The sequence below is a fragment of the Oryzias latipes genome, chromosome 6, assembly GCF_002234675.1.
Source record: "Oryzias latipes chromosome 6, ASM223467v1".
In the NCBI taxonomy this organism is placed as follows: domain Eukaryota; kingdom Metazoa; phylum Chordata; class Actinopteri; order Beloniformes; family Adrianichthyidae; genus Oryzias; species Oryzias latipes.
This window is the reverse complement of record NC_019864.2, coordinates 5,415,333-5,431,645: the sequence shown is the minus strand read 5'-3', so window position 1 is coordinate 5,431,645 and position 16,313 is coordinate 5,415,333. Positions and strand designations below refer to the sequence as shown.

The 16,313-nt window shown below is 41.5% G+C and overlaps 1 protein-coding gene across 3 annotated transcripts in view; it reads right to left on the bottom strand.

Moving 5' to 3' along the window:
- tdrd12 (tudor domain containing 12) overlaps nucleotides 1-16,313 on the bottom strand; it is an 81,098-nt gene that overhangs the window by 14,268 nt on the left and 50,517 nt on the right. For all 3 annotated transcript variants that reach the window (XM_004086241.4, XM_023955529.1, XM_023955530.1), the window contains 11 exons: nucleotides 13,869-14,054; nucleotides 13,601-13,754; nucleotides 13,387-13,514; nucleotides 8,330-8,521; nucleotides 7,974-8,102; nucleotides 5,706-5,823; nucleotides 5,493-5,632; nucleotides 4,425-4,636; nucleotides 3,956-4,037; nucleotides 3,633-3,814; nucleotides 1,116-1,323 (listed from right to left, as the gene is read on the bottom strand). In XM_004086241.4, the coding sequence (XP_004086289.2) occupies nucleotides 1,116-1,323; nucleotides 3,633-3,814; nucleotides 3,956-4,037; nucleotides 4,425-4,636; nucleotides 5,493-5,632; nucleotides 5,706-5,823; nucleotides 7,974-8,102; nucleotides 8,330-8,521; nucleotides 13,387-13,514; nucleotides 13,601-13,754; nucleotides 13,869-14,054 (1,731 nt within the window). The remainder of the gene's footprint in view (nucleotides 1-1,115; nucleotides 1,324-3,632; nucleotides 3,815-3,955; nucleotides 4,038-4,424; nucleotides 4,637-5,492; nucleotides 5,633-5,705; nucleotides 5,824-7,973; nucleotides 8,103-8,329; nucleotides 8,522-13,386; nucleotides 13,515-13,600; nucleotides 13,755-13,868; nucleotides 14,055-16,313) is intronic.

Sequence of the window (16,313 nt, the reverse complement as noted above, 5' to 3'; positions counted from 1 at the left end):
TGGCCTGCGATCTACACTCATGTCCTTGAATATCGACGTAATGAGCACCTTTGAATAATATATACATGCATAATATATATAATGATGTCAAAACGGTTGTGGCTCCGGGTGCTTTCTTTTCATTAGGGGCGGTCCCAAATGGCTCTTTGAGTAAAAAAGGTTGCCGACCCCTGGTGTAGTCCCACCTCCACCTTCAGTTTCACCTCCAGAACATCTCCCCTCTGTCTTCCAGCTCTCCTCCATGTCCTGAACAACTCCAACCTCCAACCACAGCTCCTGTCTCTGGATCGGGTCATAGACTTTTTGTGGATCTATAAAGACACGATCCAGCTCCTTCTGTTCTTCTCCAGAAACATCCTCAAAGCAAATAAAGCATCTGTGGTTCTCTGTCTCTGCATGGAACCAAACTGTTGTTCACAAATGTTAATTTCTGACTTCAGTCCAGCTTCCTCTGCTCTTCCCCATACCTTCATTGTGACTAATCAGTTTTATTCCTCTGCAGTTTCTCTCCATTCTTCTTAAAAATGGAACCAGAACATGCTGAACGTGACCGCTGTATGAGTCCAATCATCTGGAAGAACTTCCCCATCTCCTAAAGTCTGTTTCAACTCTTCCCTAAAAGCCATACAGCCCCCACCCTTTCCAACTTCCACCACTTGGTGCTCTGCTCTTTACCTCTTCATCGTCCCCACCACCACAGTCATCCTCATATCCCCATTCTATCCAGTCAGGCTGCCCTGCAATCACCGATCTCTTTCAGATCACGGCTGCAGAAGATAAATCAACTTTTCTTCTCCTCCCTCCGTACTTATAGGTATTCTTACCATTACATTTAGTAGGTTTCAGAGTAAAGTAACTTAAAATTATATTTGTATTTACATTTGTTATTCTATCAAAACAGAGGTAAGGAGAGTGGTCTCGATCCCACTTCTGAACTGAAAATCCAGCAGACGGTCAGCACTACAACTAAAAGTCCAAACTTGTATTTTACAGGAACATATTTAGCATCAGCTGAACATCCTGCAGCTGACATCCCAAATGATATCCCCCACCTCAGCGAGCAGAGGAACTGCTAAACAAATCAGGTGCTGTCATATGAAATCATGGGGGGAGACCTTTGGGTGCCAGTCTGTCTCCGCATCCGCGGGCTTCACGCCGCACACGATGATCTCCACGGCCTGTTCGGGCAGAGAATGAAAGGACTCCGGCAGCTTTAACATCTGGTAGGACTTGACTTCCTTTTCTCTGCCTACATCGATGAACCGGACATAGACGCAGAAGAACTGACTCTTGCCATTTTTGGGTAAAGAGAGGATCTTCACCCTGCCAAAAAAATAAAATGAAATTAAAAAACACAGCTCATGGGCCAGTCAGCCAAACATCTGTCCACTTTACACCCATCATCTTTCTGTGTTCTAATGCTTTGTAGAGATTCTTGTCGTAAAAAGATCCAAACATGAGCCACAACAGGTGCTGTTCATGACTGAATGACGGACAGACGTTTTTGCTGCTGTACAGTGAGTTACTTATGGGGTCAAATCAGGATCAGCAGAAGTGAATGAAAATCAGATTGAAAAGTAAAAAAAGTTTTAAACTCAAAAGTAAACACTGTAAACTTGAAGAAATGACTGAACATTTGAAAAATGAAACTGTAATTTAAAAAAAATATATATATTTAAAACTTGAAAGAAATATTTAAGTTTTGAAAAAAATGATAACTTTGAAACTTGAATTAATATAATACTCTAAAGCTACAACTGAAACGAAATAAAAATATGTTTATTTGTAACAGCTGCTGTTTTGTCTCTTCGCTTCTTCGCTGTCAGTCCTCACTTCACAGTTTCAATTCAGACTTTTCAACTTTTCGTCACATGGGGGCGAGGCTTTAAACTCATTGACTACCAGAACATGATTCCCATCAGGTGAAAGAGGTTCAGACACTTTTCTCAGGCAAACAAACATTTTCACAATTTTCTCTTCCGTTTAAACTCTCCAAACTCAAACTTTCAAAGAAAAATATGTCCAGTTTTATGAAATGAAAAGATGGATCTGCTCCAGGTTGAAGACTTATGTAAATGTATGGCAGATTATGGCAAACTGCAAAAGAAGAACTAGCACAGAAGAGCTTGATTGACAAGAGGCCATCAGGACGTAGAACATGGTGTGTTGTTAAAAAAGCGTGGAAACTGTCAGATGTAGTTTACAGCTCTCCCAAGGTTTAATGTTGCTGTTCACCTTCCAGCACATCATGCCAGGGGTCGCCACAGCAAATGAGCTTTCACTGATTCCCACGGGTGCTTTGGCAGACAGTTTTGCGCCAGATGCCCTTCCTGACACGACCCTGTGTTTTATCCGGGCTGGGGACTGGCACAGGGTGACCCAGACCTAGGTCCCCTTATGGTTGCATAGTTCGGTAGCTAGCTTGCCCACAGACCACCACTGGATAAGGATCATTGTGTACCCTGGGAATCGAACCAGGTTTCCTGCGTGCCAGCCAGAGTACATGGGAAGTCAGGGTTCAATTCCCAGGGGGCACGATGAGCCTAATCCAGTGTGGGTCCTTGGGCAAGAAGAAGAGCCCAAGTCCAAGTCCTCCTACGCCAGTCCCCAGCCTGGGAACTCCCGGGTGCCAGATAAGCACCTTATTTGGGGTTAGCCAGTCGTCCCTTTCCCGTCTCCAGCAGGTCCAAACGATGGTATCCGTGTTCTGGATGGAGTGTGTTAAAGGGACCACATCACCCCCATCCCTGCTACCCTTCACTGACGCCCTGTGAATTTTAGAGCTCATTCTCTTCTTGTTTCAATCATTTCATCTTTCTGAGCTCCATCCTTGGTGCCTCAGGTCTGCCGATCAGCTTCTCCTGGAGGTGCTGAGGTCCAGGAGGAAGCTCAGGGCAAACAAGCATGTGCAACGAATCTGTGGAAGGCTTTACAACTGATCATTCGGCAGGCGTCCTAACTTTCTATGTTTAAAAACCTCTTGACAGCTATTTTTCAGGCCAAGCTTTTGACGCAGCATGAGACTCTGCTCTGCTGGTGCTTTTCTTGCTCCTGTTTTTATCCGTGTTCTTGTTTTACTATTGTATTAATCTATATTTTTCTATTTCTCATTTAAATTGTTTTACTTTATTTGAAATTGTTTAAATGACTCCTAAATTGCATTTAATGTTTTGAGATTTTAATGTATGGCCCCTTGTTAACTGGGGACAAGTTGAAGCTCCGCGTCAATAAATAAAATTAAACTTGAACTGCTTCTGTCCTGCTGATGGTTTTCTCAAGTGTTCTGCTTTGCCTCTACTAACGTTAAAGCTCCATCTTTTTAGTCTTCATTCTGTTCTCTAAGGTGACCGTTTTCTCCAACGCACTCCTATCTTTATCAGAAGAAATCCTGCAGCATGTTCCTCACAGAAATTCCAAACACGGATGTTTGTCTGAAGTATGTTACCAGCTAACATGAGCATGTGCACAGCCTCATCAGCTGTAGGAAGTAGAGACCATGTTGATCTTTACTTCATATCCAATTTCAACAGGATTAACTTAACCCATTAACACCTGCACTTTAGTGCCACTGTTCACATTTTTGGAAGATGATTTTCTCTCAATGACTTGACAGGGAGGAGTTGGATTCAAACCTGTGGAAGGTGTCATCCTCCTGAACAGCATATAAACCTCCTTCCTGCAGCTCTCTGGCTTCTGGTTTCTTGTCACTATAATAAGAAGCCATGCCAGAAACCATTTCATCAAACTCTCTGTCCTCCTTCCTGATTAAACGGCCTCCGAACACTGATGCAGACTTTATGAAGAGAGGAAGAACCTAGGAAACAGCAGATTAGCAGAAATGTCTTTACATTTCCCCCTTCAACACCCCATTGGGTACACAGATGAACCAGCCCTAAACCAGGATGTGTCAACTGCTAAGTAGGGATGAAGGCAGGGAGCGATCAACCCAGCTTACTTCTATGATTCCAGCAGCAGGGAGTGCAGAGCGATCCAGCTGGGGTGAGAATGTGTGCCGATCAGGACACACACTGCTGTCTCTGCAAAGAAAGGGAATCCCGTCACATGCAGAAAATGACTCCATTAACCAGACAGTTTGCTTTGACACGTTTGAGCTGCATTATGACACTGAACGTTTTGTTCTCCACTGCAGACATGCCCCCAAGAAATGAGGCAAAAAAATCAGCAAATTTGAACAATTTTCTTGGAATAGGCAAAACAATCTGTAAAAAGTCCTACCAAGAATGTTTAAATTGAAAAAAAATTCTAGTCAAGACAAATTTTTTGACCCATGATTATTTTGCTTTTAAAATACTGTCTTGATAGGATTCATTTTCTCCCAAGACAGAAATCACACAGAAACAGGATTCTTTTTCCTTTCTTAAGATTCCCATCTTTTGTGTCTGTGGTGAGAAGTGTCTCCAGACCTGCACACTCCAAAGCTCTTTAGGTAGCTACAGAGAGGACGGCTGGTTTTCTGCTCATCCCGGGCCTTCAGGACTCCCCGTTCAAAGGCCAGCAGCTCTGGGGGAAGCAGGGCATCGGTCCGTCTGAGGTATCGCATAACACCGATGATGTGGCGAGAGTTCTTCTCTGAGATCAGCAGCACTGAGCGCGCAGCACAGGAGGAGCTCTGCGTCTGTGGAGGTTACATTTACAGTCCACCAGACCAACACTGTTAGAGCAAACTGCATTACATGAAAGTGGAGCATTTGGAGAGTGGATAAGGACAAAGCTGCAACAACAAAACTCATGAGGCATCTAAAAAACAAACAGTGGATGAGGACAGTAACAGGCTCAAATGCTGGTTTTCATCAAGAAAAACATACATTTTTTCTTTAAGCTAGAAAAGGACAGTAAGAATTACAGGTTTAAAAAGCTGGTCCTACTTTATGACACTGTGGCCCTTTTGTTGACTTATTTATAAAGCTGGGTCATATGGCCAAAAAATACAATCTCAGATTTTTTAATTACAAATTTGATTTTTGATTTTAATCTATCTTTTCACCCTGTTTCTACTTTCTTTAACAAGAATTACAAGTGACGGAATATAATTAAAGAAAACTAGTTTATTTTGTCCTCAATCATCAGAAAAATGCAAGAACATGTTAAAAACACCATTTTCATCTGAGTGGGTCTTTCATTCAAGTTTATGTTTCAATTTGGACTATTTTACCAATAAATATGTAACCACTTCAAAAGGAGATTTACCGTCTGAGTGTTAAATGCTAAATTAGGGGAATAAAAGAAAAAATAGGGGACAACCTGGATCTGTTTCTTTTCCTTTTTTTAATGTGGAATGGAGACTCGGTATCAACAGACACTGAAAACAAATGAATTTGAATGGGATCGGGGACAAAAACCTGATCCACAGATCCTCACTGAACTTTCTTTTTGCTGATCTGAGACATTAAGTTTAGTGTTCATCCATCTTGAATGGTTGTTTTACCCTCCAGGTTGTAATCGGAGCAGTTTGACAGTTGACCACGGCTTACTTGTTGAGAAAGGTTCCTGAAATTTTTGAACATGCAGAAGAGTCTTCTCCCAAACCCTTTGGGTGCCGTGGGAAATTCATAATGAATGACACATGTTGCGTCTGTGATACCAAGACACTTCAGGCACTCATCAGTGGTCACTGCAGGGCAGAGCACAAAGACTGAGATCCAGAACAAGAAAACTCGGCTCAGCGTCTTCCAGAGGAAGTTTACCTAGAATGAGGGGAGAACCAGGTCCCGTAACTTTGCTCCACTGCTGAGCCACGGAGGTGAACTGGTGAGTTAGGTCCTCGTGGGTCTTCAGACAGAATGCAGACTTGCTGCTCACAGCCTGAACACAATCAGAAGCATTCATTAAATTTGAGTCTACTACTTGAAAAAGTCCATGATAGATTATATTCAACAGGAATAAAAAGACCAATTCTCTCAAACTTCAGTATAAAAACTGGTGGTCTTTATTTCTAAATACATTTTCAGTTGTATCTTTTTTATTTTTTGCTTAATGTAATCAGATTTTTTCACTTGTTTATACAGCCCACTACAGTTGTACTTTAAGCAGCAGAAAGCTTCAAAACCTTCGTATAAAGAAATACGCACAAACATTTAAACATGACACAATTTGCAAAGAGTGACACTGATCTTCACATCCTTACTGGATCTTCAGATCAGGGGAGAAAAAATATTTGCTTTTTGGAAGATTTTTTAACTCCAATATTATACTGCTGTTGTCCTTCCTCTCTTTAAAAAACCTAGACTTGACTCCTCCCTCTTGAGCAGTTACTTATTTCTAATCTTCCATTCATGTCCAAAATTTTAGAAAAAGTTGTTGCTAACCAACTTACAACTGCTCTGGACAGTCATGGCATTTTCTATCAGTTTCAGTCAGGTTTTGGCAGAGCTCACTCCACTGAAACAGCCCTTCTCAGAGTCACTAATGACATCCTGATGCAGAGTGATGCAGGAAAATGCTCTGTGCTACTGTTACTGGACTTGACTGCAGCCATTGACACTGTTGACCATTACGTCTTATTGGACAAGCTAGAAAACTGGGTCAGGGTCTCCGGTTCCGCTTGAAACTGATTCTCCTCATAACTGACTGGTAGATCAGATTTATTTTCAAAGTTTAAGTCCTCTTCTGCATCCCTCACTTCTGGTGTCCCACAAGGCTCAGTTTTGGGAACGTTATTGTTCATTTTATATCTGCTGCCTTTGCAGCATATTTTAAGCTCTTTTAATGATATTTCTCATAATTTTTATGCTGATGATATTCAGCTATATGTGTCTTTTAAACCGCAGGATGTTTGTAAAATCCAGATTTTACGCAGGTGTCTGGATTCAGTCTGGTTTAAACATCCAGAGCTCTTAATAACCAGGCACCAGTCTACATAAAAGACTTTGTGCAGCCGTCCACTCCCAGCAGGTCCCTGAGGTCATGTGACCAGGGTCTGCTGGTTGTTCAGAGAACATGGTTAAAGACTAAAGGTGACAGAGTCTTTGCAGCAGTGGCTCCATCCCTCTGGAACTCCCTTCCTCAGATCTGCAGACTCAGTGTTTTCTTTTAAAAGGCAGCTAAAAACATCTTTTTAAGATTGCTTTTTCCTAATTCTTTTTTATATTCTGTGTTTTACTGTGAAGCACTTTGTGACTTTTATCTTAAAAGGTGCTATACAAATAAAGTTTGTTATTAGTTTATTATTTATTCATGTCTTCATATTTGGGGTGATAAATATCAAACTAATGAAAATGGTGTTTCTTCTCATTCATCATTAAACATATCAAAGGGTAACTTTTACATTATTTTTGCAAAAATTCAGACCAAATAGGAAAAAAAACCCTCATGTAAATAACAATAACCCTAAATTATGATAACAATAAGTTTCCAAGGTGGCATGGACAGTCAGTGGCTCGAAGCTCTTGGCTGTTTTTGTTGATTTTATCTTCCTGAATTACAATGGACAACAGTGACCTTGGCCAACCATCCGCCCGTCCATTCTCTAACCTTTCCTGGACAGTGAACACCTGGTGAAAAAGGCTCAGCAGCAGCTCTTCCTCCTCAGGAAGATGACTTAGGACTGTCTTCTCAGATTCTTGCAAAGTTTTACAGCCACAATTGAGAGCATTTTGTGTCTCAGTAGGACAATGTGGCATGAAAGCTCCACAACCCAGAAAAGGAGCGACCTGGCCCAAGTGGTGAGGACAGCATGGTGGAATGTTGACTACTGGATCTGGACCCAATATATACCACAAGAATCCAGAAAAAGGTTCAGCGTATAGCTAAAGATCCCTACCACCTGTACCAGGAAGAAGGTGCAGGTGCATCAGGTTTGAAACAAGCAGACTGAGGAACAGCCTCTTCCCCAGAGTTGTTAAAGCCATAGCGCCTCCTGCAGTGCAATGCCAGAAAAACCCACAGCCCTGGAGAACCCCAAACATGTCGATTCCCTGTGCTGTCCATCATGTCTATGAGGGAGGCTGTATTACCTCATAAATGTATTCTACATCCTGAGCAGAGTTTGCTATGATCAAAGTCTTCTGGCAGCTGAGGGGGCTGAAGTCCAAAACCCCCAACAGCGCTTGGATCTTCATGCTCTCCACAGTCATGAGGATGAGCTGCAGTAAGAACAAAAGCAATAATCAGGTCAGGTCCCTCAGAGAGCTGGTGAACTTGTATGTACATTTTAAAATCCTTTGTCCTTCGCTAAGAGTGTAACTGAAATAAAAACTGACATGAATTCAGTTGAATTGCATCATCAAACCTTCACTCACTAGTGTGAATGGGTCTGGATTTAGAGTCATTTTATCAGCTGATAATGACAATGACCACAGAACTGCCTGACCTGTTGAACGTTTCCATAGAGACCAGCTTCTTCAGGGATGGTTATGACGATGCTGGGGTACGGCATGTAAGCAGCCACCATAGCCTCCATGTGGGGGCTCCACCTTTTAGCCACGCAAACCAGCTGCTGGGGAAAAAGGGCTTTCTCCTCACCGGTAGTCACTTTGTGGAAGTGCTGCAAGATGGTTGTCATCTGGCAGAAAAGCATATTTGTCAGACATCAGGTGTTTGTGCTGCTAATGCTGTGTGTCAGAAAAACTGATGATGTACACCTCAAACATCTGACCTCATAGGTCTAGAAACGCACTTATATACACGTTAACACTAGACTTCATGCTACACTATAAGGGAGGGACAAGGGATGAAGATGATTAACTAATTAGATATTGATTTGTCTTATCAATCGATTTTTATTAAATGATGAGTGACTAGAACTTTCTTTTCCTTAAAAGTAGTAATTTGCTACAGTTATACCAACCATAGATTCTTTTTTGCATTATCTGATTCTGATGGATGCTTTTAGTTAAGGTTCTAGATTCTCTTCTCCAATCTCTCTTGACCATCTCTTGATGTCTACATCAGTGTTTTTCAACCAATGTGTTTTGCAAGATGCTCAGGTGTTCAATTTGACCAAATTAGTCTAAAAAACATTTACTATCACCAGGATATTAACTCTGTATTCATGCAAACTGGATCAGGTGTCACACTGACTGGTTAGGAATATAAAAGATTATAAAAGACATTTAAAATAAAAACGGCTGTACCCCCATTTTGCAGCACTTTTGGCCAACAGCTCTTGTTTTGGAGAAAGTCAGACCCCTTAAACTGTTTCCGCCAATCATTCATGGAGGCTGGACCTTGTCAATTTAATCCAGGGGTCTGCATCCATGGCAGGGGTTGCAGGCGGAGGGAAAGACAGTTGCACGCCGCGGTGAACAATAATAATTTAATCTGTTTTCTGTTTGCATCTTTCAGATTAAAAACAAAAATTGGGTTTGAGTGATCATCCCTCCTCAATGATCTTTTGGTTTATTCAAAAGGTTTAAAACGGTCCAATCATGCAGCGCTGTTACTGTGACCCCGCCCACCTATTGCTATAAAAACTTCCACTTTTCCATGTTTTTTGGTTTTGTTATCAGCAGCAGTTTATTGAATAATAACCAGGCATGTTTTTTTTTCTGTTCTGCCAATTGTCAACATGAAATGTGGAGATGTTTTCAAATGCAAACTACAGCTGATCACCACTCCATTTACTGGGGTGGAACAGAAAAATCATGATGCTGTCCAATTATGAAAAATGTGTGTAATGTGATTGAACGAAATATTTCACACTAGTTGGTGCACAAGTGTGCATGTGTGAACACTATCTGTATTGCGTACATGTTGACTTGTGGACATTTTTGCAGCTAACAGCTGTGTTTGTAACATTTGAGTGTGTGTGTGGACAGGCCCCGCCCTTTGAGATTTGTATTACATCTGTACCTTACCGTAATGATAAACACCCAGCAGCTTGTTGCTCTAAGCTGCTTCATGGTTTTACCCCCCCCCCCCCCCCCCCCCAATAATCACCCTCCTATCCCCCCCCCCCTCTCTAACATCCCTCTCTCTTCTCCCCTTCTTTCCTTTTCCGTCTGGTCCAAAACAAAAGAATTTCAAAAACAATTAAAATGAATAAATTTTGGCCTCGATTATAAAAGGGGTTTATTCAGACATACCTCTGGTTTGTCAGAAGATTCATAACCCCTGTTGTAAAAGTAAAATATGTCCAACACAAGAGGCCTTCAGCTTTCAAAAATGCGGCGAACAATTTCCCCAATGTGGGATAAACAAAAAAGGTAAAATGAACAAAAATGTAAAATGATTTAAATTTACCTACAATAAAAGCTCCATCACACAATGAACTCGCATGAACTTACCCAGGTTCTGTCTCATAATTGAACAAAAAAATGAATAATCCAATTTTTTTTGCATATTTTTCATGTTAATGGTTGTGGAATTCTTAGAAATATTGATGGTATTTTGTTCTGACCAAACCCAATGCTGTAGGTCTGATACCACAAACGTAGTACTTGTCTTGTACTTGTCTCATAAAGCTGCAATACTATTTCAACTTTAGCCGTTTTTACTTGAGAAATGTTGTTCTGAAAGCACTTTTTTGAGTTGATGCCAACATATGTTTAAAAAGATGTTTGACCTGCTTTTTGTGAATTCAACAACATTTCACATCTATTGGAAAAGTTTTAGAATTTCTTTGTATTAGAGTTTACAATATAGTTGATGATGGACGGTTGTTGTTTGAACTGGCACTTCCTGTCCTAAACGCTACGACCCCTGATCTAACCAATAGGACGTAGTTAAGCTGTTGGAATAGATCATGGTGTGGATGATGGGGCCCAAATGAATGCACTGTTTTAAAGTCGGCTTCGTTGAAATAATGGGAAATAGTTCAACCTAAAACAGCACTCATGATGCTTAAAGCCAGAAACAACTTCCAGTACACATACAACAAATGTTCAAGGACAGAGATGGTTCAAGCCATTTTTCATTGATGTTTAAGTAAACTTTTTTTTTTTTTTGTGCATTTTTCAATTGTTAAGGGGGAAAAATACGGAAGAAATTCTGGACAGCATTGTTAATTTTGGTTTTCTGTTAACCAGGATTAAATTGACTACATCCAAGTGTGGTCTTTTATTCACTGGAACACAACGCAAGGGGTTTAAAACAAAGCAAATGTTTACATGGATTTAAAAAAACTCCAAAATGGAACTTTACATGGCTGAAAATGATCAATAAGAATGAATGAGCAAATGTCCTGTTAGCATAGGTGAATGTTTTACCAATGGAAAGCTGTAAACTCATATATGAACAATATAAGGTGTCGTAAAATGGAGGTGGGATAAAATACAAGATTTATCTTCGACCCACTCCTTTTCAAGCACATTGTTTTATTTGTCTATCTGTAGCTTTTGTCTTTATTTTTCATTTTGTGTTTGAAACAACAAAAAACTGTCTCGTGCTGTCACAAAAATAACACAAACCGATCCGGTGTCCGACCGTGTAAAGAGCATAAAATAAAGAAGCTCTGAATGTTGGTCTGTCAGTGTCGGTGCCACCATCACTACATCTCCCATTGAGGATCATTGGGTTAATGTGACGGCTCTCGTGCCGCAGTTACCTGTCATGAAGCACAACAGTCACATTTTTTGATGAACACAGAGGAAAACAGTTTAATTTTCCTTCTAGGTTTGTCTTGAAGCACCAAGGAAATATACAGAGCAAGAGATTCCAGAGTTTGAGCAGAGTCATCTTTCTAACTTAATAGCTGGTTTCTAATAATGACTGGATTGAAGGACAAATTCGGGCGGCAGTGGCTCAGGTGGTCGCCCAATGACCGAAGGGTCATCTGTTTGATCCCCGGTCCCCCCAGCAAGCGGTCATTGGGCAACACATTTCCCCCTTCCTGTCTCCAGTGTGTCTCCACTGGTGTGTGAATGTGCATGAATGTCCTGCTGATGTTCAGAGTAGGGGCAAACGGGCATCCAACGCCTCTGTCAGTCTGCCCCAGGGCAGCATTGGCTATATCACCAAGTATGGATGAACGATGGACACACCAGAAGAACTTTGAGCACCAAGAAAAAGTGCAGATAAATCTAATCCATTATTATTATTATTAAATTGAGACTTTAAGCACATTTGAAAAAAAATTAAGTTGAGCTCAAAAAAATGAAAGAAGAAAAATAAGGTTAGGTGGCCAGACACATTTACCTAAAACAAAATTGTATTAACCCCAAAAAATAAAACATTCTCATTAAAAGTTAATTTGATTGATTTGGACAGAAACAAATATGGAACCTCAGCATGTTAACTGTTTTTCAATAGTTACACTTTAACTTATTGTAGTAGGTTTAGGGGATGTCATCTGGACTTGGTTTTAAAGTTGGAAGACGTTTCACCTCTTATCCAAGAGGCTTTGTCAATTCTGAAATAGCTGGTCTAAGAGCTGGTATATATGCGCTCATGGGGGAGGAGTCAGACCTGAAACTGGAGGTGTTGTCCACTTAGCCTATGTGGTTTCGGGTCGTTAATAGTCCTTTGTCCTCAGCTGGGGGTTGGGGAGTGAGTGACTCGCTCTCCACATTGGTCCTCTCTTTCAGCGGTTAACGACTCAGGTGGAACTGGTTTGGTTTGTTTAGGTTTCAAAACGTCTTCCAACTTTAAAACCAAGTCCAGATGACATCCCCTAAACCTACTACAATGGAACCAACCTGGATGAATGAGAGTCTTCATAGACACACTTTAACTTAGAAAATTAAATATAATGGTCCTTTTTCCATAAAAATTGTATACAGTATATATATAAAAATTATACAGTTGCTTCTGCACAAACATGACAAACACTTTAATAAATAAATCAGAGTTAAAAAAAATTAATTATGGTTTTTACTTGTTTTTTGTGTGAAGTTGCATACAATTTTGTTTTAATAAACTGGAGGAAATAACGGCTTTAAAATTATCATTGAAAACTATGTCAACTTTTAGGAAAAACAACTTCAAGCTTCAAGCAGAAATGCACCCCAGATCCTGGAGGGACTGGTACAGACTGCAGAGGTTCTCTTTTTGTTCACTTTCAGTTGCTGGTGATTTTTGTCAAGCAAAAAGTATACCATGGTGCAGGAATGTTGGAAAACGCGAGTCTAGATGGTTGTCTTGGTCAGGTCTTACCTACATCCACTATCTTCTAAAGAGCCTGTTCAGTAATATGTTACTGCTGAGCTGAAATCCCAAAAAGCAAAAAGGATTTTTAAAAAGTGTACAAAAAAACAAAGGTTTATGGAAAGTTTCTTTGAGATAAACGCAGAAAGGAAAAAATAAAACAGCCTTTGATTGTAAAAGAAAACAGAAAGCTTTATTTGACGGACAAAAACCAGGACTTCTACTGGAAATATGGATGTATTGAAAGTTGTTTCTCAGCGTCTCTGTGGTGAAGCGTCTGCCCAGTAATAGGGATGTTTGTGGGTTTGAATTCAGTCATATAGTGTTATCGTAAACAGCCCGTACCTGATCAGGAGCACGAGCGAAGAGCTGATCGGCCTCGTCAAGCACCAAGTGGTATAGCCGCTGGAAGAGGCGGCAGTGGCAGGACAGCAGACGTACTGCTGTGAACGGCGTGGTCACCAACATACGGCCTGGTGGACAACAACATGATGGACAAAAAGTTAAGCAAGAGGATGAGAACGGGTCTACTGAGCACTATAGATCCTTGGCTGCTTACAGTTTTTGGGAAGTTTAAAATTTTTGGCTTCATCTTTGCCCACCCCCAGCAGGGCGGTAGCCGGACGAAGGCTTTCAGAAACCCTTGTCTCTTCCAGCATACTGAACACCATCTGGACCCTCTCCCAGCCGGGACAGAGCAGCAGTCCCATGGGCTGGACGGAGACCCATTAGCAGGATTAGATCAGGACTGATGGCTCGCATCAGTGAAGGGTGTACTACTGGAACAAAAATATACTTTTGGACATCTTTTCATTCTTATGACTCACCCCTGAGCTTGACATGCGGGCGGTGTACAAAGAGTTCTGCAGGACGTGGCTTAGGAGGGGGGCGAGGAAACTGAGTGGCTGGTCAGAGCTATGGGAGATGATCACAGTGCTATTCCCCTGGGCCACAGCAGGCCAGCTGTAGCAGTCAGCTGCCGACAGGCTGCAGTAGCGTTTCTTTAGCAGCACCTGAACACAAGCAGACGCTATGAGACCCAGTCGGACGATGAACCATAGTTTTTCTTCAAAGGTATCAACAATGAAGCTGACACACCAAAGAACACGGCTGCTGTTGATGCCAGGCTTTCAAAAACAGGATCCATGTGGGATCCAGTGACGAGAAAGCGTTCAGAGTGACGAGTAATGAGACGCGATTAGGCCTCAGAGCTCAACTCCCAAGTTTGGTCATTTAAAAAAAAAGCATCCTACTGTCAAACTGCATCAAGATGAACTTTTGGGCAGATGATGGTAACAGCGTTATTACCTTTTTCACTGTCCTTTTATTTTTTGCAAAAACAAAGTAAAAATATTTTTTCATACCAGAACTACTTCTGACAGCAATCGTCACTGTCCTATTAGCTTTAGTTGTGTAAAGCTCAGTGTGTTAAACTTGAATGAACTACAGATGAGTTTCAAAATGTAGCGTATTATGTCTATTAAGTTATTTGTACAATACATTATTCTGTTTAATATAAACAAAAATAGACGCACAAAGAATTTACTTGTATAACAAAATATCTTATTTCATTATTTTTCTTTCCTTTTCTCTTTTATTAACTTTTTAACACTAAAGTTGTATTTCCACTGTTTACATTCTTCAGACAACCAAATTAACTTAATTCCAGTGGATTCTGAAGTGGAGGAAAGCATTTTTTAGGGGTTTCAAACTCCAGCCCTCGAGGCTCTGAGTCCAACATGTTTTCCAACCAACCTGCCATTGAAGCTCCTTATCGGCCAAACAGATCTGAGTTTGACACCTCTCCTCGGTCTCCCTCAGAAAATTCTAAAAACTTGTTAAACTGTTGTGAACTCAGTCACTCATCACCAAAACCCTTCAACCACCACATTACCTCTACCCACAGGAACTTTACTGGCTCCCATTTGTAACAAACATTAACATTACATAAGACAGATAAAAGTTCAAAAACTGAGGGTTGGGGAGGTCACGTGATGTGAAGTGAACGGAGCTCCCTGAACTAAAGAACATTTTTTGGACTCGAGATAGTGAGTTGTGGCAGAAAAGGTCTTTCCAGGACTGTGATGTCTCTGCGGGACATTTTGGCCAAGACGCCAGAAAATAAACCAGTCTTACGCCAGAAACCTCGAAAAACGGAGGCGGAGGCAGAGGACCAGGGCCTGGACAAAATGGCAGAGAGCAACACTGAGGGCATTGTGATGAAGATAAGTGACGGGCTGTATGCTAAACTCAGCGCAAGCATGGATACTAAGCCAGACCAGATTATCAAATCGGTTAGTGCTGTGTGTGAAAACGTGAAGGTCTTGGAGAGAGGAATGGAAAATGTGGAGCAAAGAATCTCCGACACAGAGGACTCCGCCACTCAACTGTTGGCGAGACTCGAGGGCACAGAAACCCGAATGAACGAAGCCCTCACCTGGCAGGAGGATCAGGAAAACAGGTCCCGGCGCAACAACATAAAGATCATTAATCTGCCGGAGCGCACCGAGGGGGATAACCCTAAAGAGTTTTTCGAAACATGGATACCTAAAGTTTTGAATATGAAGGTGAAAAAAGATCGGATTAAAGGGGACAGATGTCACCGAAGGCCGGGCCAACTCCGACCCGCCGCCGCTAGACCGAGAGCGGTTTATATCCACCTCCATCACTATGAGGATGAACAGCTCATCATGCAGAGCGCCTGGAATCCAGGGGGGATCTCGCTCTCTGGGAGCCAAATCCACCTCTTTGAGGATTTTTCACCGGCGCTGGAGAAGAAAAGGCGTGATTTCACAGAGGTGAAGAAAACCCCGCGTTCACTGGGGATTCCCTACAGGATGCTTTTCCCAGCGGTGTTGCGAGTTAACCATAAAGAGAAGGTCCATGTCTTCAAGTCCCCAGCTGAGGCACAGAAGTTCACCATGGCAGTGCAGAAAGACAGCACATAATGGACCGCAGTATAAACAGCCACGGTATTTCACATCTGACTGTTCTTTTCCCTTCTTAATTCTCTTTCTCAAAAACAGCGTTTAAATGGGTACGGCAACAAACCCAGTAAACATTTAGCACGTATACTTAATCAGAAAGACACTCAAAACACCATAGGAACAATCAAAGACTCTAAAGGAGCAAGACACTATGACAGGAACAGTACTAGCTCTGTATTTGTCTACTTTTACGAGTCTCTTTACAGATCAGATTGAAGCACTAAGGGATCACCTGGGGGGTATTCCAGAAAGCAGGTTAGTTACCACGGTAAGTTTGAGGTTAAG